The following is a 25271-nucleotide window of genomic DNA, read 5'->3' as shown; positions in this document are numbered from 1 at the left end:
AAGAGACAGAGAAACAGAGAGAGAGAGACAGGGAAACGGAAAGGCAAGGAAAGGAAAGCAGAGATGAGGAAGAAGAAAAAGAAGAGGAGAAGAGATGAGAAGGGGAGGGAAGGGAAGGGAACGGAAGGGAAGGGAAGGGAAGGGAAAGGAAGGGAAGGGAAGGGAAGGGAAGGGAAGGTGATGTAAAGGCCTACAGGAAATAGGATTTGAAGACCTTAATTGTTTGGGGAATGGGTAGTCCTCACCCAAGCTGGATTTTGGGAATATTATTCTCATAAAACTAGATTAGGAGAAGATAATTATTAATCAGTCTCAATCAATTTCACAGATGCATGCTGTATGCCAGAACTGGTTTCAGGTTTGCCTTGGCCACTGTGATGGTTAAGATGAGAATGGCCCTCATAGCTTCACACATTTGAATATGTGATCCTTAGTTGGTGGAACTACTGGGAAAGGATTAGGAGGTGTGGCCTTGTTGGAGGAGTTGCATTCCCAGGGGCAGGCTTTGAGGTTTCAAAAGCCACACCCTTTCCGGTCTCTCTTTGCCTTAGATTTGCTGTGGATGAGATGTGAGCTCTCAGCTACAGCCTCAGAGCTATGCCTGCATGTTGACTGCCATGCTCCCTACCATGGTGGTCATGGGCTCTAATCCTCTAGAACCACCAGCCCCAAATTAAATGCTTTTTTTTTTTTCTTGAGTTGCCTTGACATAGTGTCTTATCACAATGGAAAAGAAACTAAGATAACAATCCATTTCTATCAGTATTTCCATTCTTCAGATGAGAAAACTGAACTGGACAATGTTGAGTAACTTTCCAAAGCTGTCAGTGGAATTGGGAAGGAGGAAGAGGCTACTCAGTATGGAAGGTCACATTGACTTACTTCATCCAGTCATAGCCCACCTCCTGATTGCTACCACTTCCCAATCATGTGACCACATTGTGAATTTATTGATGGATCAGGGCTTTGACTCGATGGGAGCCCTTATGATACAATTACTTCCAGTGATAGATAGGATTCCTTGAGTAAGGGCCAAGTCTTCCATTCATGAACATTTCAGGAACATTTTGCATTGAGGTTGTAACACCAACTATGCTGTCAATCACATTTCTAAGACTTTATTTCACAACTATAATGGCATTCATAGTAAGGTTTATTTAAGAGATTGACAATATTATTTGCAAATATTAGTACCATAAATGCCTGTGAACTCAAGCAGAGAAAATAAAGGCATTAATTAGGTAGAATACCATGTAGTCTATAAACAAGGCAGCTCTATGACTATGGGGTGTTGATATTCTCTTTCTCACACTCTCTCTCTCTCTCTCTCTCTCTCTCTCTCTCTCTCTCTGTGCGCCGATGCCAGGTAAAATGTTATCAGGAGGCATACTTTCCTGGAGTACTTCCTGGAGACTTTATGAATCTCTCCTGATTTTAAGATACACACATGCATACAATAAGGGCTGGGATATGGCTCAGTTAGTGGAGCTTGCACGAAGCCCTGGGTTTTATCCTCAGCACCAGATAAACTTGGGTTGTGGTAGTACACCCTCGTAACTCATTATCTGAGAGGCAGATGTTCTAGTTCATCCTCAGCTAAATGTTGAGTTCAAGGTGAGTGTGGGCTACATGTGTTACATGGGAACCTGTTTAACAAACAAACAAAAACTCAGAAACAAACCCTACAGCAATATAAATCCTCAGGAGATAAGGAGATATACGTATACAATACAGATTCAGGTCAGTGTTTAAATCTATCCATACTCCATTATGAATATTTTTGTTGATTAATAATGTCTTTTGGAAAATTATAAACTGGTAACCTTTGGGGAAGGGAGTGGGGTGGTTGTGTGAAATGTAAATTAATTTCTATTGTCATTTTGTTTTGCTTTGTTTTTGGTCATCTTGAGAAAGAATGTAGCACTGGCTAGCCCAGAGCCCTCAAAGTACATCCTTCCTCAGCCGGGATTACAGGCTAGCACACTGCACCATTGAACAGATTCATTGCTACTTAATTTTTAAACACTTCAAGTATTGCTTATTTTGAAAAGGTCACTAAAGAGAGCATTTAAGTGTGCCCTTACTATTAATGGCCTTCTAGGGAGTTCTGCAATTTGGGGACCAAGTGGAACAACTCTCTAATCTTTTGTGGAGTTTCTGATTTGCATTTTGAGTAATAGAATTCCTTACCACATCAGTTTCTGAATGCAATGAAATGAACGCAAATCATTCTTTAATGAGCAAAACAAAGAAATATCAATGAACCAATGAGAAGTGAGTGCCTTGAAATCAGGTAATTAAAAATGCAGGTCAGTTTAAAATCACAGTCATGGACAGCCCAGTACAGAGCGTCCCTGGAGGGCGGCTGATGTGTTTTTGCAGCGATTTTCTTGGCTAAGGTAGGCAGGTGGCACCTTACCACACAGTTCCCGGACGCCAGGGGATTTGCCGATCTCTGACGCTGGCAGCCAGATAATTTGTCTGATTTTTATCTTTTCTAGAAAACCTGACGTACTTTTGTACATGGAATTTCCAAGCCTATCTAAAGAGAAACCTGTGGCCACCAGGAGTGGGGAGGCTGTTAGGGGAGCCAGCAATGCGCGACTTTTAAAGGACCGCGCAATACAGCTCTTCACACTTGGGAAAGTGATACAGCCAGTTATTCCGATCTCTTAAGGTATCGTACGTGCTGTGGTCCTCATTGCCAGACCTGTTTTGCGAGTGGATGATTCTAGTTCTTAACGCTCTTTCTCCTCACCCTGGCATCAGAGGGTAAACACCAGCAGGGAAGGAACTGGGGCGCCAGGGACCAGTGTGCACCGGCCCGGGTGATGAGAGCAAAATCCATCTGTTGCAAGGTAAAATAGCAATTATAATATTTGTTTATTTACTTATTTGTTTTAGGAGGGAGGTATTTCCTAGAGTTTTGGTCAACCGGGTCCAAACTGGGATTCAGGTTCCCGCCCGGGGTCGGGCGTGGCTGTTGGCTTCCCTTCCAGCCCCGCCTCCGCTTCTGGCGAGCGGCTTAAAAGCCGGGAGAGCAGGTTCGCGGTCACCGGTCACCCTGCTCTTCCTTGGGCTCAGGGCGCGGATCAAGTCCTCGGCTCGCTAGGCCAGCATCCGCAGCACCATGGCGCAGGAGCTGCAGCACCCCGAGTTCGCGCGCGCAGGCCAGCAGGCTGGGCTGCAGGTGTGGCGGATCGAGAAGATGGAACTGGTACCGGTGCCCCAAGGTGCCTATGGTGACTTTTACGTCGGAGACGCCTACCTGGTGCTGCACACCACCAAGTCCAGCAGGGGCTTCTCCTACCGCCTGCATTTCTGGCTGGGTAAGCAGTGAGCAGCTCAGGGTAGCGGTGGACCCAGGGTCTGTACGCCATCCCAGTCACCTGGGCGGGCTAGGTGACACTCAGTCCGCACCCTCTCCTAACCCCAGGTCAGCTTCTGGCGAGCTGCAAACTCCGGAGATGCGAGTCATACAGGACTCATCAGTCTTGACCAAACCACTTCTTGGAGGGTCTTACTCATTCCTCCCGGCTTTTCCACTTTAACTCCAAACCCCAGTGTATTCTTGGGCGACTGCCTGCTTGTGAGAAACCCGGGTGCTGGCCAAATACTGAGCACCCTCCGGCAAGTTCAGTCCTGGTTTTTCAGGCAGGGTGGAGAGGAAATCAAACTTGTTTGTGGATATCTGCTGCAGCTGGAGAGAAAACTCCACTCCCAGCAGCAAACTTTTATTTATTTGTATTTGTTGCCTTGGGGCTCCAGCTTAGATTCCCCCCTCCCCCTGCTACCTGTGATTACTTGCCTACGCAGCTCCAAAACCAAGATTATCCTAGCACAACAGGGCTTGCCTGTTTGGGAAAAGATACGGTGGTTATCATCTTTTTTTTTTTTTTTTAATTGTCCTATCTGGCTGGTGTATTTCTTTAGATCGGCTGCTTTGTTTTCAAATTATTCATTTATTATTCATCTGTTTTAACAAGGACACAGTGTGGACCAGAACAGCTCCTTCAATGGTCATAATTATTTTGAGCTGCCTTGGGGCCAGGCTTTCAGGAGGACACTGGCCGTGTGTGTTCCACTTTCTCCACCTTCTACTTTTACCCGTAAACATCCTGAATGTTGAACCTTTCTCTGTGAGGTCTTGTGCCAGTCTGCACACCCCAGTCTGACAACGTGCGCATTATCTGAGCCTCCTTTTCAAGCTAGCATGTCTCTCCTTATACCAGTGTTTCCTTCAGTATATTTATTCTTGAGCTCAGGAGGGAAAACACTCAAAGCCACGAACTTTGAATGCTGCCATTTTATTTTAATATTTAGTATCTGAAAAATTTAAGAAACAAGTAAAAACATTTAGACGTGATTTCCCAAGCTTTAGCAGACACCAGGAGCAGGCATCTGAGACAGAAAACACACAGGGCAAGGTAGTATCTTTAATTACAGCGTTGGGTGCTTGCTTGCAGTGGTTCAGTGCCCAGTGCTGTTTTTTCCCCTCTAATGCCACTGCAGTCATAATACAAATGTCAGTAATATATGCTCTCTTCATAGAATAGTTACCCTAGGGAGAACAGCATTCCCACCCTGAATATGGGGTCTAGAAAAGATGAGTGTCTCAAGTGTCAGTTGGGTGACTTTTCAGCTATAGAGAAGCCTGCTCAAAGAAGACCAACTGTTTAATTCAGTAAATTTCTCCTCATCCAAGCAGGCTTCATAAGCATGGTGCTTTGCCAGGTTTAGAGATACAGGGGCTTATAGTCTGGATGTTCCAGAACTCTCTGGAACTTAAGTGTAGCCCAGATTGGCCCCTCTTTCTCTCTCCTCCTGCTTCTAGATCCTAAGTGCCTGGCTCACTTAAACTTAATTTTCTATTTAGTGCTAATTAATTTCCCAATTATAATAGGATATAATCTGGGCAGAAACATCCTATGATCTTAAAAATCTGGAAAAAAAAACTCCCTAAAGTTAATAGTATATTAATTACAATCTAATTCATCTATAACCTTTCAAGATGCCCAGGAATCTGTAAGTCACTTAAGATAGTTTATGAAACTATGCAGAGGATTTATCACCCCAAAGGAGCAATAAGAAAAAAAAAAAAAAGATAAAACACTGGTAGGATGTGATTAGTGACATGAGAGATCTGTAGGCTCTGTGCTACAAGGTCAAGTAGCCTTGGTGGACATAGGGGAATGAGGGTAAGTGGGAGAGGTTCCTATCTGTGCCAAGGCATAACAGGCAGCAGAAGAGGAGTCAGGACACCTTCAGAGTTTCCCAGCAGCCTTTGTTATTTCAGTTCTTCAGGCAAAGGAAACTCTGTCTGAAAGGGTTTATTCTGAGATCCGAATAGGGTAGAGTTCGTGAGGATTAGTTAGAAAGAATGATTGAAGCAAGTTCTAGGAGCAAGCCCCCAAAATTCAGGGGTGAAGTTAAAGAGAGGCTGCATGAGAGAGGCACACTGTGTACAGATGGGGACAGGGTAGACCCAACAGGAGGAAGCTGGTGAAATGGGAGGGAGTCAGGATGCAGATGAGGGGATAATTTAGGTCTGACCACTCACTGTTTCTGATAACTGAGATCATATTTCATGTCTAGATGCAGGGAAAGTAAGAAGTCGTTGATGTAACCTCAAACGTTTTGTATTGCTCCTTTAAAAAAAAATTATTAGATAATTTCTTCATTTACATTTCAAATGCTATGCCAAAAGTTCCCTATACCCTCCCCTGCCCTGCTCCCCTACCCACCCACTCCTACTTCTTGGCCCTGGCGTTCCCTGTACTGAAGCATATAAAGTTTGCAAGACCAAAGGGGCCTCTCTTCCCAATGATGGTCGACTAGGCCATCTTCTGCTACATATGCAGCTAGAGACCTGAGCTCTGGGGGTACTGGTTAGTTCATATTGTTGTTCTGCCTATAGGGTAGCAGCCCCCTTCAGCTCCTTGAGTACTTTCTCTAGCTCCTCCATTGGGGGCCCTGTGTTCCATCCAATAGATGACTGTGAGCATCCACTTCTGTATTTGCCAGGCACTGGCATAACCTCACAAGAGACAGTTATATCAGGGTCCTTTCAGCAAAATCTTGCTGGCATATGCAATAGTGTCAGTGTTTGGTGGCTGGTTATGGGATGGACCCCCAGGTGGGGCAGTCTCTGGATGGTCCATCCTTTCGTCTTAACTCCAAACTTTGTCTCTGTAACTCTTTCCATGGGTATTTTGCTCCCTATTCTAGGGAGGAATGACGTATCCATGCGTTGGTCTTCCTTCTTCTTGATTTTATTGAACCTAGCAGTTAAACTGCATCTACCTTTTGCCTCTAGTCCCTCACAGCATCCAGTCTGTGGACAGAGGTTAGTTTTAAGGTGCTATTGTGCCTCTAACCTATATTATAAACACCTTCCCTCAGCCTTTCTCCTCGACAGCTTTAGATGTTTCTTTAATCAGCCATTTACATCATAGGGTGTGTCTGAGTGACCTTACACAGGGCACTGGGACACTAAAGGACTAGATTATAATATATAACACATAAGATACAATATAAGACTCTCATAGTATACAAAATGCTAGTGCCAATACCAAGGAACTGGTCACTGGGCCAACAGATGACTTAATGTGTAAAGGAGCTTTCTGCCAGGGCTGACTCTGACTACCCAAGTTCTATCTTTAGATTTTAGAAGGAGAGAAGAAATCCCTGAATGTTGTTTTCTGATCTTCACACATGTGCTGTGGCATGAATATGCCTTTCCTAAACTAAGTAAGTCAATGTAGAAAAAAAAATTTAAAGAAAACAACATGAGGACCTTTCTGGCACCAGAGGTTTTTGGTATCTGGATTCTGAAGGTAGACATGCGAATTAACATATGTGGTAAAGCTACATAGAACTAACTTCATATAGACACATCAACGGGGAACTAGTCACCCTGAGGATGAATAAATAAGGTGGACTGTGTCTCTGTGGGGATCCCAGTTGTGTTCTCTTGCAGAAGTCTGTGCTCATTTGTACTTCAGTATATTGTGCAATATGGAGCCACACTCAAATTTTACAAAACTGCTCTCAGCTTCTATGTGTTTTAAGTAGATGCTTCTCACCATGGTGAGGATGCTCATTCTCTTCTATTCCTAGTGTGAGGATGAGATTTTAAAATCAGGAATGAGAACTAGATAAGTCTATTTGTGAGCCCTCTCTTTAAATCTGTGTTTTGTTTATAAAACCATCCCATCTCCTAGTTCTAGGAGGGTCACATCAGACATGCAAGTGTAATGCCACACACCAGAATGCAAGGCAGCTCAGCCCAGTGCGGCATAACAGGCATCAGAAAGCAAGGGATGATGTCACAAACACAATTCACATGGGAAATCAAATGAAGTCAGAAGCAGAATTCGTACATAAACATTGTTGAGTACCTGCTAGAATTTCATCACGATTCAGTAGATGTTCACTCAAGTCAATACATTAAAAAAGGTCTGTATTGGCTTCATTAAGTCTTTTCAATTTTTGCAGGCAAGGACTTTGGTTTATTTATTCTGATATTCTCTGGTCCAGCACAGTACATAAACATGAGCAGATGAGAGCATGACCTAATTAACTTATTTCCATCCCTTTCATTAACTTCATGCCTACCATCCATACCTACCTCAAAAGAGTCATGCTTTAACTTGTCAGATAACAATGTTTCTGCCAAATACATCACCTTTAATAACTTTGGTACCAACCCTGACTTAAGAGTCTCTCTTAAAGCACCTTTGCATGAAATTGACATCAAGATCTGCTATTGTGAGCGCTGGGAAAACAGGCAAAAAATGGCACCAGCATCTTTTCAGATTGCAGAATTAGATGTGCAAATACATTTGGCCATAGAAAGTTTACAAAACTCACAGTATCAAGTGCTGTTCTGGCTACTGAAATCTTGTTTGAGAAGATCTTTGCTAGGTAGGGTCACCCATGAACAGGGACGGGGAACTGTAAAGGAGGTTGACTGTTTCCCTAGTCTAGGTAACTGATTTCCTTTCTTCAATTTTGATAAGTTTCAGTTGCTATTATTCAGGGAAATACTGTTACTGCTTCTAAACTTATGGCTCATGAGGGGAAAGTTACATATTGTGATCACCTAAGAATTTACTACTAAGAAGAATTGTAATAAATCCATGTGGGACTGGAGAGATGGCTTGGTGGTTGGGAGCCCTTATTATTCTTGCAGAGGACATGAATTCTGCTCCTAGAACCCGCAGTGGGTGGCTCACACTGTCTGTAACTTCAACTCAGAGGGTCCCATGCCTTCACCTGGCTCCCAGGACACACAGACAAGCATATAAGTAGGTTTTAAAAGTCTCTTTAAAAACACATGTATTGTCCTTCCTAAGAGCCTACCCTTTAGAGTTCTATAAACTTGTTTTGTAAGTCTTTTATAACCTCAAGAATTGCTCAGCCTCCCTCAGTGTACTCATGACCTCCACAGTACCATAGTATAAAACAGTCTGTCCTGGGGCTACTAGAATGACATTCATACAAAATACTAGGCTATGGCAAGAGTAGTATAAATGTGTTGGAATTTGCATTATCAGCAATTATATATATATTTTTTTTACAGCTAGGATGTAGTGAGGATTTTGAAGGCTTATGGTTATATATATTTTTTTTAAATGAACTGTGAGTCTTCCTCAAGCCTGTCTTGGTTCTAAACATCACATACACTGTTGAAATCGATGCTCAGGAACTTGGCTTCTGCTTGGGTCGATTTTACTTCATGACTGTGAACATTAATTATATACTGTCTCAAATTCTATCAGATATGTAGCATTGAAGTCATGTCAGCACCTTACTTCCTTTACTGCCTTGCTATCAGTGATTGTTTAACACAACAAGAGGAAGTGGATGGTGAAGCGGGGAAACAGCTTCAAAAGTAGGGCACAGGTGAAGTTTTATTCATTTTTCTGTCTTAAAAATGACACAGTTATTTAATTGTGGCCTACAAAATTAGTGTTCCTTACTGGCACTCTGTAAGCCTGCAGGGTGATGATAAGGCACTTCTGAAACATTTTCCTGGCAGGATCTTATTAACTACATGAAGTAAGTGCTCACCTCAGTCTTACTAGCATATACTGATTTTCCCACAAGTGGATCTGCGTGGCGCTGTTTCTTTTAAATTTTTTTTTAAAGAAATCAGAAAAAGCAGGAACATGAAAAGCTTTTGGTTCTGAGACAAACGACGTGTCACATGTGACTTTTGATAAGGGATCTTTCAGTTCAGACTCCTGTCCTGAAACATCACTGAAAAACAAAACAAAACAAAACAAAACAAAAACTTCTTCATGTTAAACGCCCATGGACATTGCCATGCTTGGCTGGCAGAGGGAGAGTTAGCCTCTCCTAGGGCTGAGCTCCCTAACTGCTTACCCAATACAAAGATACACAAATAACAAAAATGGACTCAGTATGTTGTATCACTGTATTTGTACATCTCATATGTATGTATGTATGTATGTATGTATGTGTGCATATATAAATATATATGGGATATACATATATATAGATGCATGTATGTGCACATTCATACACATTCAAATTCTTTTAACATATATGCATACATACGTATTTATCAGTTTGAGAAAGGAAGGGAAAGGAGGAAGTAGTATGATTACATTTTAATTAAAATGTATTAATAAATTAATAAGAAATTAAAAGAAAAAAGAGCTTCTAGTGTCCTTCTCCTCCGCTCGTCTGCCCTGTTGTTTTCCCTAAGAAGCTGAGAGTCTGTGTTGCTTTCAGGAAAGGAGTGCTCCCAGGATGAGAGTACAGCGGCTGCCATCTTCACGGTCCAGATGGACGACTATTTGGGTGGCAAGCCAGTCCAGAGCAGAGAGCTTCAAGGCTATGAGTCGACTGATTTTGTGGGCTATTTCAAAGGCGGTCTGAAGTACAAGGTAAGCACTTCTCATCGACACTTTCCATAGTGACATTTTCAACCAGTTTCTCTTCCAGATCATCCATACTTCATTCGGTCATGGATTACAGCTTCATGGACAGCATTTTTTTTTTGTTGTTTGTTTGTTTGTTTTGTTTTGCTGTTGTTGGTTTTTTTATTGTCGTTGGTCTTTGTTTTTTGTCTTAGTCTGTGTGTGTGTGTGTGTGTGTGTGTGTGTGTGTGTGTGTGTGACACTATCTCTTGCAGCCTTGGACTAGCCTCAAACTCACTATGTAGTTCAAGATGACCTTAAACTCCTGATCGTTCTGCTTCTGCCTCCCAAAAGCAGGTATTACAGGTGTGTGCTGCCATACCTGGTTCATGCTGTATTCCAGATGGAACCCAGAGATGTCCAAATGCCGAACTAGCACTCTACCAACTGAGATGCATTCTCAGCTCCTTTAGAATAAAAAAAAGTATATGTGTTAATAGTCAGACAGGCCTCTTAAGGCAATGCATAGTAAAGGCTAGACCTTGTCCAAGGCAATGCATAGTACCAGCTAGACCTTGTTCCTCACCCTAATTCTCCCAGGGAGCTTTATAGTTGAATCATCCCTTCCTAGCCCTTGCCTCTATGTCCACCTATTCAGTTGAAACATGGAGGGAGGAATGCCTTCCTAGTCAGACACCCCAGAGGCAAGACTTCTCTAGGAAGCCATGTGCCTCAGGTACCCTGTACAGCCACTGCCTCACTTCTGCTGTGTGCCTAAGACTTTAGAGATAACTAGGATTTCTGATTATATGCTAATTTGCCCTTTAAAATGACAGATTTAAGTCAGGCTTGAGGGGGGTTGCATACACATATTCCCACTATTTGGGAGGTTGAGGCAGCAGGATCAGGGATTCAAGGCCATAGTGTGAGCTATAGAGTCACAAACAAAAGTTGAAAACAAACAAAAAACAACCAACCAACAAACCAATTAACCAACCAAACCCCAAAATAATGACCAAAAGGCATCAGGTTTATGTCTCTTTTTATCTGATTATATCCTTGGATGAATATTTGCAATATTATGAGATCAGAGCAAAAGAAGCATGAATTTTCGTCTATCTCTTGAAATCATTATTTCACACTAGGGTGCAAACCACTTCAAACATGAGACTGCTATCTCTTATTCTATTGAATTCCCATGAGTTCCTCTGGTTTGTGTCAAAGATCCTGAAGTTTCCTTCATGTCAATGAAGCTAAGTTTGAAGAACTTTAAGCTTTCATTGTTCAAAGCAAGTGAGGTAAAGTCACCTTGTCAGTAACCATTTCATCCACAGATGACTGGCTTGCCTCAGGGAAGTGCAGAAGTTTTTTAAAACCCTTGGTTTTCTGGAGTGTACAATGTAGTTTACACAATTTCCCCCATACAGGTATTGTATGGGGATTAAGCATTACAATAAACAGTAAAATTCTAATATACCAAATACTCAGGATTAAGTTGCCTATTAACAGGATCTTGGGAACCCAAGTCTTGGATACATATGCAAAAGTGGACATAATAAAAAAGTAATGTTGTAGTTGTCGAAGTCTTATAACTATCAACATTTATGCTAGCACAAATCAGCATTTTTCACAAAGGGGATGTTTGTAAGTGGAGGCCCTATAGATCATCAGGACTCCCTAGTCAGCATCACAATGCTGGTGTGAATGGCTGCAGGAGCAACGGCTTGCTGTGGCTTCAGAGATAACTAGTCACCTAGTTATCTATAACTAGAGTGGCCTAGGTGACCATGTGATGCCCTTTCACCCACTTTTACTTTAAGTTTATAGATTATGATAATCATGGCATATACACGACCTCATTTAGTATAAACCCCCAACTGGTGCATTTGCCATGGTTACTTCTCTGTTCAGATGAATAAAGCAAGACTGAGTTTATGTGATTTTTGACCGGTCTCTCATAGAAGTGCCTGTGTGACTGCCTCACCCCCGGGGGTGAAGCTGGTAACCACCACTTTCTGTTTCTCTTTACATAAATAAGTGACTCATATATCAAGACAAAATAAACTGGAAGCAGTTCATTTTAACAGAACCTGTCATAGACAAGTCTGTCAAAATCATCTTATTGCTGATTATGAGAATAGATACAGTTCCTAATTTCATTAGGAAAAGAGGAAATGTAAAAGATGATTGCAGTACTACAAGAAGATGTAGTAGGTATCAGTTTGTCTTAGTCAGGGTTTCTATTCCTGAACAAACATGACCAAATTGGAGAGGAAATTTATTCAGCTTATACTTCCACATTGCTGTTCATCACCAAAGGAAGTCAGGACTGGAACTCAAGCAGGTCAGGAAGCAGGAGCTGATGCAGAGGCCATGGAGGGATGTTCTTTACTGGCTTGCTTCCCCTGGCTTGCTCAGCCTGCTTTCATATAGAACCTAAGACTACCAGCCCAGGGACGGTACCCCCCCCAAGGGGCCTCTCCCCCTTGATTACTAATTGAGAAAATGCCCCCCAGCTGGATCTCATGGAGGCATTTCCTCAAGGGAGGCTCCTTTCTCTGTGATAACTCAAGCTTGTGTCAAGTTGATACACAAAACCAGCCAGTACACATAGTTTTCTCTTCAGAAACTCTCAGTCAGTGCTCTTTGTTTTGTTGTGCTTGGGAATGTAGACTAAAGATTCTGTAAAATGCTTAACTTAAGGTAAAACTACTTAATACTTAGCCCTAGTATTTTTGTTTTTGTACTCTTCATAGGAACAGCTCACCTTTCCCCTATTTCCTTCTCTGCTCTGTGACAGTGGGAAGGTTGGGAATCTTGTCTCCATGGTGATAGCGGAAAGGTTGGTGGTCCTCTTTTCTGTGAGTGACAATGGAGAGATTGGGTACCAGCTCTGAACTACTGTAGTTGAGCTTCCTCATCTCCAGTTTTTCCAGCCTCCTGTTGCATTCTTGCCAACCACCTGTAAGACATGAGTCATCTGGGGAACATATGGGCGATGAATCAATATTGACTTTTCTTTTGATGCAGCAGGGCATTCCTCGCTGAGGGACCTTGGGAAATATTTTTAATTTGCTATTAAATTTTTATGATGGAGAGAAAAAAAAAAAGTAACCAGCTCACCTGTTGACTTTCCCAATAGTTCTCACTCCTCGGTTCACTGTCCACCTGTGCTGAGGTGGGGAGTTTACCCTGTGCCTTGTAGCTTGTGCCTTGTGTCTGGGTAGCAGACTCACCTCTCTGTTTTGTATTGTGTTTTGCTCCCCATGGCCAGGCTGGAGGTGTGGCTTCTGGACTAAACCATGTCCTCACCAATGACCTGACAGCGAAAAGACTTCTGCATGTGAAGGGTCGGAGAGTGGTCAGAGCCACGGAAGTTCCCCTCAGCTGGGAAAGCTTCAACAAGGGTGACTGCTTCATCATTGACCTTGGCACCGTAAGTTTCATAGGCATGTGGAGATCTGTGGAATTTGCTGCATCAAATAAGATACTCACAGCACTTCCATACACTTGGCAGTTATTTAAATGACACATAAAACAGGACTACTTCAAAGATTCTTTGTTCTTTGATAGGTTTAGAATAGAAGAGTGATTTAGTTCTTCCTACCATAGAACAGAAATTGAAAAATTTTCAGTGGATTTCCTCATGACGCTGCACAGAGTTTCCACTGATTATTTTTGTCTTTGGTTGTATGTGAGAAAATGGGTCTTGGAACAGGGAAGTGATTCTCTAGGCAACCAAAGTTTCCAGAATTTAAACTGGGTATATTCATCTAAAGAAGAAAATATTTTAGCACATAAGCATACATAAATGTGTGTGTGTGTGTGTATGTGTGCATATACCTTAATGCTTCATGTTTTTCAATGATCTTAGTGTTATTAGATAAAAAACAGAAATACAAATATTATATATCATCTTAATGGCATGTGGCAGATTGTATCTAACTTACATTTTCTCTCAAGAAATAGGCTCCTCTGATATCAGACACACATTTCTTAATCATTATCATTATGACAAAGACTTGTAAGGCCTACATTACAACCTCATAGGTAGGGTTGATAATGTGTCTTCTAGACTTTCAAAGTCAAATTAGAAAGCTACTGAAGAACCATGTGCTATAGTATAAAAAGCCAGGCAAGATGGCTCTTGATCATGTTTTCTTCTCCCCTCTTCCTCATGACCCTCACTCTTACCATGAGTTTCACAGCCATGCTCTGATAGTTATTTTTTATGCAGAGTCCATTGCTTCAGATAGAATGCGGTTTGAGTGGCCTAGACCCCATTCAAGAAGGCATAGCCAATAAATGGTGAAACCAGACTCCAGGTTTATGGGATTCTCCTCTCAGCATTTTGTTTGGCTGTATTTATCTGGGCAGTATTTTGAGATAACACATCAGAGAGATTCCAGAAGGGTTTATTCCTCATTCACAGAGAAGGGAGCAGTAGGGTTCTAAACGTGGAGCTACGTGGTTAGTTCTGTCTGGGTAATATTAATTTGGCAACAACAAAGGCATGAAATGTGTTACGGGTTAGAGAATGGCCTGAAAACATAAGTGCCATCAGTTCCTCTAAGTCAGTGTGTGTCTATAGCTTCAATACTGTTAGCCTATATTTGATTGGTTTGATTCATAGCAGCTGGGATGTACAACTGAGAATCGAACAATGTCAATACTTAAAATACAGTTCCCAGTCCCAGTTTCTTGTTCTGAGTCTCATAGTCACTTTCATGAGCAATCCCTTCCAACTTCAAAACCCAATCCATTCTGCTAACCAGATTCGAGGCATGGCTTCCACATCTAGGCACAAACCAGCTTTGAAGCCATTCCATCATTATCCTCGACCCCAAATAAATACATACTTATTGGAAATAAAAGCCCGGAGGCATATTTAAGCTACACAGTTCTAAAAAATCAAACTGCAACTGTCTCTTAAGGTCTGTGCACAATTAAGTATTTGTCTCAGCCTTAATTTTAACCATATTTTCCTTTTTTTGAAACATAACGAAATAAAGTAGAATAAGAGAACAAAACCTGTCATATCAAAGTTGAACAGGGCAAACCAACAGAAGGAGAAAAGCTCAAGAGAAAGCACAAGAATCAGAGGACTACTCATTCAGGAGTCCCATAAACATGCTAAACTCAAAGCTATAATATATATGCAGAGGACCTGGTGTAGACCTATGAAGTTCCTATGAGTTTATATAAACATTGCTCTGTTGATTTGGAGGGCCTTGTTCTCCTGGGAGCCTGCATCCCCACTGGCTCTTACACTCTGTATGTACCCTTGAGGGTCTCCTGAGATCTGAAGAGAAGGATTTGATGGCGACATCACATTTAGAGCTGGGTGTTCTAAGTTCTGTCTGCCTGTCTGTCATCCTCTCTGCCCCCCTCTGATGTCTGGCAATGGATCTCTGTATTTATTCCCATCTGCTGCAGGAGGAAGTTTCTCTGATGGCTGAAGAAGTACAACAGGATATTATTAGGAGAGATTTTATCACTGCTTTTTTTTTTTCAATGACCAGTTTTTACCTTGGGTCTCTGGTTCTTGATTATCCAAGCAGTGACAAGAATGGTTTCCATCTTATTGGGTGGGCCTTGAGTCAAATTAGATATTGGTTGGATACTCTCACAATCTTTGTGCTGTCACTGCTCTAGCATATTTTGCAGGCATGACAGCATTGTAGATCAAAGGGCTTGAGACTGAGTTGGTGTTTACCTTTCTCTGGTAGCCTGCACAGTATCTTCTTGTACCTAGACACTAGGAGCAAAAGTTCTATGGAAGGATGATCTTAACCTATCCATGCTCCATGGGTCATTTGGGAGTTGTCTTCAGCAGTGGGGCCTTGCTGTCAGTTTGTGGAGAACAACCCATTCTCTTGACAACAGCTTGATTTGTTTGGGGATTTTCATGAGGCCCCTATGGCCAACAACTCAATTGGATGTAACCTAGTCCTAATACTGGACACTCGGACACTTGGTGACAAGAGATGGCCAGCTGGGACTCCATCTTCCTCATTATCTGGAGACTTCATTAGTATTGACTTCCTATATTTAAGGAAGTTTCCATGACACTAGGTTTTCATATGCCCCTCAATTCTAGCTATTTCTCCCTGCATTCCCTCTCCATCTCCCTTTTCCCTCCCCACCTAACTCTCCCATTCTTGCCCCCTCCCCATTCCACTCATAAAATATCTACTCTATTTCTCTCTCCTTGGAAGATACATGTGTCCCCCCCCCCCAAGTCCCTTCCTCTATTCCTAATTTCTCTGAGTCTGGGGATTGTAGCTTGGTTATGATTTACTTAATGACTAATATTCATATAAGCAAATACATACCATATTTATACTTTTGAATCTGGGTTACCTGACTCAGGATGACTTTTTTCTAGTTCTATCCATTTTCCTACAAATTTCATGATGCCATTCTTAAAAAAAAACAGCTGAGTAATAATCCACCATGTAAATGTGCCACATTGTATTTATCTGTTCTTCAACTGAGGAACATATAGGGTGCTTCTGGCTATTTTGAATAGATCCGCAATGAACATGGTTGAACAAGTGTCCTTGTTGTAAGATAGCATCCTTTGGGTATATGCCCAAGAGTGGTATATGGATCTTGAGGTAGCTCGATGCCCATTTTTCTAAGGAACTTCAACACTGATTTCCATATTGGCTGTACAAGTTTGCAAACCCTCCACCAATGTATGAGTGATCTCTTTATTCCATATCCTTGCCAGCATGAGCTATCACTTATATCATTGAACTTAGCCATTCTGACATATGCAAGGAGTTGTGTTTTGCATTTCCCTGATGGCTCAGGATGCTGAACATTTCTTTGTTTCTGTGCTATCCTCTATTGAGAAGTCTTTGTTTAGATCTGTGCCTCATTTTTAAATTGATTTATTTAATTTTTTTTGATATTTAATTTCTTGAGTTCTTTATATATTTTGGATATTAATTCTCTATCAGATGTAGAGTTGGTAATCATATTTTTTCTGTTCTGTAGGCTGTCACTTTGTCAGGAGGACAGCATCCTTTGCTTTAATAAGCTCTTTAGTTTAATGAGTCTCATTTATTAATTATTGATCTTAGTGTCTATGCTAATGGTATCCTGATCAGAAAGTCTTCTATACCAATGAGTTAAAGATTATTCCCCCACTTTCTTGTCCATCAGATTCAATGTGTCTGGTTTTATGTTGAGGTCTTTGACCCACTTGGACTTGAGCTTTGTGCAGGATGATAGGAATGCATTTATTTGTGTTCTTCTACGTGCAGACATCCAGTTAGACCAGCACCATTTTTTGAAGGTACTTTCTCTTTCTTTTTTCCAGTGTGTATTTCTGGTTGCTTTGTCAAAAATCAGGCACCAATAGGTGTGTGGGTTTATGTGATACCTCCAGAAGTTCTTTTATTTTTCATGCTTGTTTTAACTATCCTGGTTTTTGTTGTTCTTCTTCTTGTTGTTGTTGGATTATATATGTGTGTTTATGTGTGTGTGTGTGTATTTCCATATGAAGCTGAAAATTGTCCTTTTAATCTTTGTAAAGAATTGTGTTGAAACTTTTGTGGGGATTGCATTGAATCTGTAGATTGCTTTGAGTAGGATGGCCATACCTTTATTATCACCAAAAATAAACAAGCACTTATTGGGAGTAAAAGCCCAGGGGCATCATTAAGCCACACAGTTCCAAAAGCCACCTGCAATGGCCCTCAAACCTGTTCGGTGTTGTTTTAACAACACTTAGCTTTTTAACACATATTTTAAAAGTCTTTTTACAAGTGTTTTGCATATGAAAATTAAGACATAGAGAGAGTCCCATGGCTCCAGCTACATATGTAGCAGAGGATGGCCTTGTCTGGCATCAATGGGAGGAGAGGCCCTGGGTCTTGAGAAGGCTTGATGCCCCAGTGTAGGGGAATGCCAGGGCAGGGAGGCGGGAGTGGGTGGGTGTGGAAACACCCTCATAGAAGCAGGGGGAGAGCAGATGGGATAGGGGGTTTCCTGGGAGGGGAGGGGAACCAGGAAAGGGGATAACATTTGAAATGTAAATAAAGAAAATATACGCCCCCCCCCCAAGAAAAGATCTCAGTTCTAGTTTGGGTTATGATGAACTCAGGTTCTCATCTGTGAAGGTAGGTTTTTGATTAGGGGATCTCTTGAGGCCTTAAACAAGAGGCACCCCCAGAGCTGTGATTCATCGTGTTCACAAGTTTTGTTTTCTAAGTTTGATATATTATGCAATTGCACAAATGATGAGATCTATTTAATGATCATGAATAGCTTCCAATTCAGCTTTCTGACTATCTTTGACCTTTGGCAAACAATTAACCTCTGGAACCTTGGTTTTCTCTTATTCCCACATTCTGACCAGGCTTTTGGTCCCCTCTCTAGCTTAGCTGACAAGGGTTCACTCCTACCTGTCAGACTTACAGCTGAGAAATAGCTGTCGACATTTTAGTTCTCTGTAGGAACAAACGTCCTCAATGTGTGTGCAAGTGACTTATGTTGCATGATGACCACAGACGGAACTTGGGGGCTTCTATCTCTACATCACAGTCATATCACTTGCCAAAGCTAATGTGTTGAGTGAGATAGCATAGGGCTGAATGGCTTGAGACATTTCAGAGTCTGCTGAGTTCAGAGCTAATAAAACAAATCTACCTGGCTGGTGTTCTCCTGAAAGTTGTTTTTATGAAATTATTATTTTATGGAACAAACATCGAGTTCTGCAATGGGCTAGGTAGTTCCATGATGTAGAGAGGTTGAGGTCCCAGTGACAGATGTTTCTTCTCATAGGCAATGCCAGTCACTGGGTATATGACCCATAAAACCTCAAAGGGTTAGAGTATGCATAACTTAAAGATATATGTCTGTTTAGCCATAAATTATCTTTATTTTGGAGACACACTTTTGCTTTTAATTGTGTGTTTATATGTGAGTATGTGAACAGGTATTGAGCAGATCACAAGGTATTGAGTCACCTAGAACTATAGTTACAGTTGATTGTGGGTCACTCAATGTGGGTGTTGGGAACTGAACTCTGTAAGAGAGGTATACACTACTAACTGCTAGCCATTTCTCCAACTCTCAAATTATCCTTATTTTATGTAGTTTATTATCTTCATAGAAGCTCAAGTTTTCCTGCTTCAGGGCCTCATAGATGGCATGTGGAGGCAGTGTTCTTAGCTATCTTTCATAGCATGGACATTTCCTACACTGTGAAGGAATAATCAGGCAGGAATCCTCCAGACTCTAGAGAAAATACTTAGAAGATCAGTGTCTGAGTTACTAACCTTTATCCCATTGACGTTGCTAAACGTTTCTCATTGTGATAAGCTCTTGTGATCATCTTGATAACTTTATTGTGGGGTGTGGCACAGTGAACAAAGAAGGAGATTGGACAATTTTTTTTTCTGAACCATATATTTCAATATATCATATGAATAATTCAATGGTAGCTAACTCTTCAGACCAGTATCTGCATTAGAGGGCACAGACACAAAGCCATTGCAGCTTAGGTTTGTTTTACCACTCATGTATGACAAACTCAAGTTAAATACTCACAGCTGTCACTGAACCAAAGCCAGCGGGACAAAACTTACTTTCTATGTACAACCCAAATCCTGTTTTTAATAGTGTTTGAGAAATGCAGCTTTTGTTCTAAACCAATTTACTAACATGGATTCTATGTGCCTTAGCAACACTTGCTTTTTTATAGTGTCTTGGGCTGTGGAGACTTTCCCGAGGCTTATCATGTCAATTGCTGAGCATGAGACACAAGATTATAAGATAATAAGTTTAGTCAGTCAGTATGAAAGTAAAGAAAATCATGAATATTTTAGAGAATGGTTTATTATATTTGTGTTATTATGGTATGCCATTGGAAAATAAAATGGGATGTGGTTGGATCTTCACCAGATCCAATACATGAGAGGTACAGGCAAGAGCGTCAGGGGTTCGAAGCCACCCTTAATTACACAGTAAGTTCAAAGTTAGCTACAAGAGACCCTGTGTCAAAACAAAACAACCAACCGTCATAGCAAAGCACAAGTCACTATGGAATGCAAACATGCTTTTAGGGGCGGTGTTCTCAAGGCTCAGGATATGACGCTACTTTCCCAAATACCCCCGAGTCAGCCACAGGTGGAGAATGAAGCCTCACCGGAGGGAAATTCCTGTGCCGAGTTACTAACCTTGCCCGTCTGCTCCTTCTGTTTCCCTGCTAACTCACTGGATCAACTACAGAGCTTTGCCCTACTCTGCTGACCGTGACCCATCACCCTCCCCCAACATCCAGCCTCCTGGCTTTGAAAGAACAGTCTCTACTTCCATATTCACCAGTCACTGTGCACAGTATCTGGTTTATAATCCCATCCTTTCTTGCAGCCGACGTCTGCAGTACCATTGATGCTATGGCCTTTGAACATCCACCATCAACTTTTCCCTCTGTCTCTGGGCTGAGGTGGGCACTGTGCATTTCTCTTGCCTTCAGACCCCCCTCCTCGCCTGGCTTGCCCGTCTTCCTTTCAGGCTACCCTTTCTCATCTCATCTGTGTGCCCACCAACCACCCAGTGTTTTAAAAAGTGACACCACTTTTAATTATTTTATCGTTATCACACATTCGTTTGGATCGCACACACTCCCATGGTAATTTAACTGTCATACACTGGTGATTCCCAATTTCATAGTCTAGCTCCGAGCTTCAGGTATGTTCAACTTGCTTAAATATTTCAATTTCAACTTATATGTATCATGAGACCCTTAATCTAAATAAGTTCAAAAACATCTAAATAAACAAATTAATTAATTCAATAAGAAAAGAAGGCCATCAACTTCACCCTCATTTCCAATCATTTCTTCTCCTATTGTCCTTAAGAAAGGAGCCACTTTGCTACCAAACTCCAAAGCCAGGAGCCATGCTGATAACTTCTCTCAGGGTGCCCCTTACAGCTAATCACTCTCCAGGTCTATCCTAGTACTGCCATCCTTATATCACCATTGCTACTGTGTGTGTACAAGACACTGTGTGACACTTCTGTCCCCTTTAGATGTCTTCCAGAATATTTCCAGATGGCCTAGAATATTTTCCTCTATGGTGACACCATTCTCCAGCAAACACTCTCTAGTATCATGTCAACAGCCCAGATGTGGACTTCACTGGTTCCTCTCTGACCTCCTTTTCTGTTTCCCTGTGCCATCTGTGGTGTCAGATCTTCACTTATCCATCTCTTGTCATCATGCAGAACTTGCCTCTCAAGGTGGTTCTTACAGTTCCTCTCCACTCACTCACTCACTCACTCACTCACTCACTCACTCACTCACTCACTCACTCACTCACTCACCGGATTCACTGGATGGATTTGTTCCTAGCATAAAACCCAGGACTTATAGCCATTCAGCAGATACTGCTACAAATGCATATCTATGGGACCTTGTTCACTTCTGACTACAACTCAGTCTGACTTCTCTTCTCCTGGGAGGATCTAAAGTCTAAATTATTTATTGTTTTGGTTCCCTCCTCTTCTCTGTCTCTCTTTCTGTCTCTCTCTGTGTCTCTCTGTGTCTCTGTGTCTCTGTCTCTGTCTCTGTCTCTGTCTCTGTCTCTGTCTCTCTCTCTCTCTCTCTCTCTCTCTCTCTCTGTATATATGTGTTCTGTCTTTTTATTTTTCAGTCATGGGCTATTTCTGTAGTTTAAGCTGGCCTGGAATTTATTTGTGTAGCTCAGGTTTACCTCAAATTCCCACCCCAAATGCTGGGGAAAAGCTACCATGTGATTTTCTACTATTTTTTGAAAAAAAAAAATGTTTGAGACATGATCTTATTGTAGCTCACACTAGACTGAAACTCATGTAGCTAAGGTTGACCTTGAACTTCTGATCCTCTTGCTTTTGCCTTCCAATACCAGGATTATGGTTGGGTACCACTGTGCCCAGCTCTGTGCTTTGGCTTCTTTTCTTAAAACTTTTGCTATGTAGTGGGCTCAACTTGGTCACCTGATACCTTGTTCTCATCTCAGCCATAAGACTTTGCCTGCCTCTTTCAGCTACTGCTTCACTCATCACAGGATTGCTGCTTAGTTTTTTTTTTTTCTATGCCATGATAGAGAGCTGAACCACTCTGCCCACATTCCACCCATGGCCTGATTGTCTGGATCTTGTCCCATGGTCATTTCTGCTCTGATAATCAGGCTCAAGGATGAATGGCTATGTGAGTGATGGATTTAGTCATCTTTGTGTACCTTTAACAAAAGTACCTCAGGTAGTTAACTTGAGAAGAGTAAAGGCCTGTTTTGGCTTGTGGTTTCAGTTCCTGGTTGCTTGACCCCATTGCTTTGGGTCCTCTTCAAGAATATCACAGTGAGAATGTCTTGGTGAGGGATAACTTACCTCTTACATCTGAAAAGCAGAGTGGAAGAAGAGGGGCTGGGATCTTAATGGTCTTTAAGGGCATGCTACTCTCTCATCTCTGGACTCCTAGGTAGCTCCCAGCTCTTAAAGGTCCTGGTACTTCCCAGTTACATCCTGGGCTGTGGTGCTTCTCCAAACCATGCTGATGCCAAGTGCACTGAGGGCAAGTGTCCTGGGTCACTGCTTCCCATCCAGTTTCTTCTTCTCTTACTTCCCTTATGCCACATTATGTTCTTGAGATATATATGTCATATTATACTCCTGCCTAAGAATTAGGAACTGTGGTTCCTAGTACATTCTAGCACTTAAGGGAAAGACCATGCTTCTTGGTATCCAAACCATCTTTGCAACCATCATTCTCTTCTCTGAAGAAGGACTCCTTCAGTCAAGGCTGTGGCTTGGTGGGAGAGGACTTACCTCTTACACATGATGCCCTACATTCAACCTTACTGTTGACAAAAAAGGAGGGTTTTTTTTCCTGGCAAAATCAAATATTTTAAAAATTAAAAGTAAGTTTTCAGAATTTTATCTTTGCTCTACATAAAAAAAACCCTCAGTTTAAAGATAAAATAGACAGGACAAACAAGTGTCCTTTGTTATGAATAGATTTGTCCTTTCTCCACTGGAATGCCCAAGACTAAGTTTCATAAGAGGAGAGCCTTGTGGTAAGAAGAAAAGATAAGAAGAAACATTAACTCATTCTAAATCCTTACACAATGCCCTGCAGTGAAAGCAGGGGCCAATGTCACTGCATATGCACGTAGTGAGTGGAGGAAGGGCGAAGAGCAGGTAACTTTTGACCTCTAGCTATGAGGTGCGCCGTGTGACAGGATGGAAGGATAGCACGCTGGACAAGGTACAGTCTCACTAGAGTTGATGAATGGGTTAGGGCCCTAAGAAAGAGTGATGATGTTAGAATTTCTAATTTAAGTCTTACTTGTGCCTTTCTGTTTATTTTGGAAAAAAATTTTTTTTAAAATGCTGAACTTATAACTAGATCCCAAAGGACTTTGAATTTAAAACTTGGGGTGACACTTTAGTGTGGACCATGTTTTAAGCTTCTTCCTGGGTTGTTTCTTCTAAGATAATGTACATGTTGACAACCACCCCAGGATAGGAACTATCTAACAGTGCTGGACAGTTCAGGGTTGTAGGCACGAAGACTGTGCAAGTCATTTGAATAGCTGACTCACCATGTATATGGTTACTAGAAAAGGCTTTTGATAAAGTGTGACTGTAAACCTTCTTTGATTTGCCAAACACTTTGTTAGTATAGATAAACACTTCACCTACTTTCTCTGATACGGGGATGAGAAACCTCCTGAAGCTGTTCACCTGGTATCAGTGGGAGGCATCATTATCAGTCGACAAGCCAGAATTGTCCAGGTTCTTCCTTCTCTCTTTGAGCCTCTACTGCAGTGGTTCTCAACCTTCCCAATGCTGTGGCCTTTTAATACACTTGCTCATGTTGTGGTGACTCTCGACCACAAAATTATTTTTGTTGCTACTTCACAGCAGTAATTTTGCTACTGATATGAACTGTAATGTAAATATCTACGTTCTTATGTGACCCCTGCGACAGAGTCATCCCACTCTCCCCGACAGCGGTCGTGACCCACAGGTTAAGAACCACTGCTCTTGGGCTTAATCCTTCTAAATATCCTCAATTCTTCTTCCTTCCTACTGGTTCCTGCTGCTCTGCCCAAGTTAAGATGTAGTTGCTTCTGGCCATCAAGTGTTCAGTAGTCTGGCATGTCAGTTACTCATCTTGCATCCTTCATTAAAAGAAGTGTGGGCTGGTGAGAGGGAGCAACCTTTAAAGGCATGTGCCACTGAGCCTGGCAACCAGATGTGTGATGTAGTTCTGCCAACTTTGCCATGTTGTGAGTCAACATGACGTGAGCTGCTTCTTGCTCCTTTCAATTAACTTCCAAAGGCATCATTGAGCACTGGCTTATTATTGCTTTTATTTCCTGTCCCCAAGTGGTGTTTGCCTGCCCTTTGATGTCTTATGTATTAACTCTGACCACATAGTTGAAACTGCTGCTTGTGTAGATAAGTAATAGGCATCGTTTCCTCAAATGTACCTGTTTTTAAAAATCATCATTTGCTTGTTTCTATTTCTGGTTACTCACGGAGCAGTCTAATTGCTAAGATAGCAGGCTGTCTTTCTGTCCTTATTTCTTCCTTTCCCAATTACATAGAGTAATTCTGTTTTCCTTTCACAGCTTGGATGGTAGATATTTGTGAACTTCTATGGAAGGGTATGTGTCTCAGGGTTTTTATTTCTGTGAAGAGACACCATGACCACAGCAACTCTTATGAAGGCTTACAGTTCAGAGGTTTAGTCAAGTATCAGCATGGCAGCAAGCATCACCCAGGCAGACATGGTGCTGGAGAGGTAGTTGAGAGTTCTGAATTTAGATCGGTGGGCAGCAGGAAGAGATTGAGTCAGAATGCCATCGCTTGAGCTTTAGAGACCCCAAGGCCCACCCCCAGTGACATCCTTCATCTAATGAGGCCACACTTACTCCAACAAGGGCACACCTCCTAATACTGCCACTCCCTATAGAACCTATGAGGGCTGTTTTCTTTCAAACTACCACAGTATGCATGGGCTATACACACACACACACACACACACACACACACACACACACACATATATATATCAACAGCCAAAGAGGCAAGCAAACTTCATTTCAAACTGTGTGGATGTGTCCAGATTTATAGTTTTTTTTTTCTTTTTTTTTTTTTTTTTTTTTTTTTTAATATTCTGTGCCCGAAGAAATACCACATCTAGTATTTGCTAAATGCCTTAGTAGCTTAGAAGGTAAAACAGTTGCCTCGGAAACCATGTTTACTTTATAGTTTTCAATGCCCCATACATTCAGACTGGTGAAAGTTTTTCAGTTAAATTATCTGGTAGTATCTATATTTGTATTATAAACAAAGTAACAAGGATTATAACAG

General features: G+C 41.7%; 1 protein-coding gene across 1 annotated transcript in view; it reads left to right on the top strand.

Moving 5' to 3' along the window:
• The first annotated feature begins 3024 nt into the window (after nt 1–3024).
• Nucleotides 3025–25271, top strand: part of Scin (scinderin) — a 67181-nt gene continuing 44934 nt past the window's right edge. Inside the window, exons 1-3 of the mRNA XM_021202032.2 lie at nt 3025–3329; nt 9763–9917; nt 13165–13326. Coding sequence (XP_021057691.1) covers nt 3131–3329; nt 9763–9917; nt 13165–13326 — 516 coding nt within the window. The 5' untranslated portion in view covers nt 3025–3130. The remainder of the gene's footprint in view (nt 3330–9762; nt 9918–13164; nt 13327–25271) is intronic.

This window comes from Mus pahari, chromosome 7 (genome assembly GCF_900095145.1).
Source record: "Mus pahari chromosome 7, PAHARI_EIJ_v1.1, whole genome shotgun sequence".
NCBI lineage: Eukaryota > Metazoa > Chordata > Mammalia > Rodentia > Muridae > Mus > Mus pahari.
The sequence above is the reverse complement of the archived record's forward strand: the minus strand, read 5'-3'. Positions and strand labels throughout refer to the sequence as shown.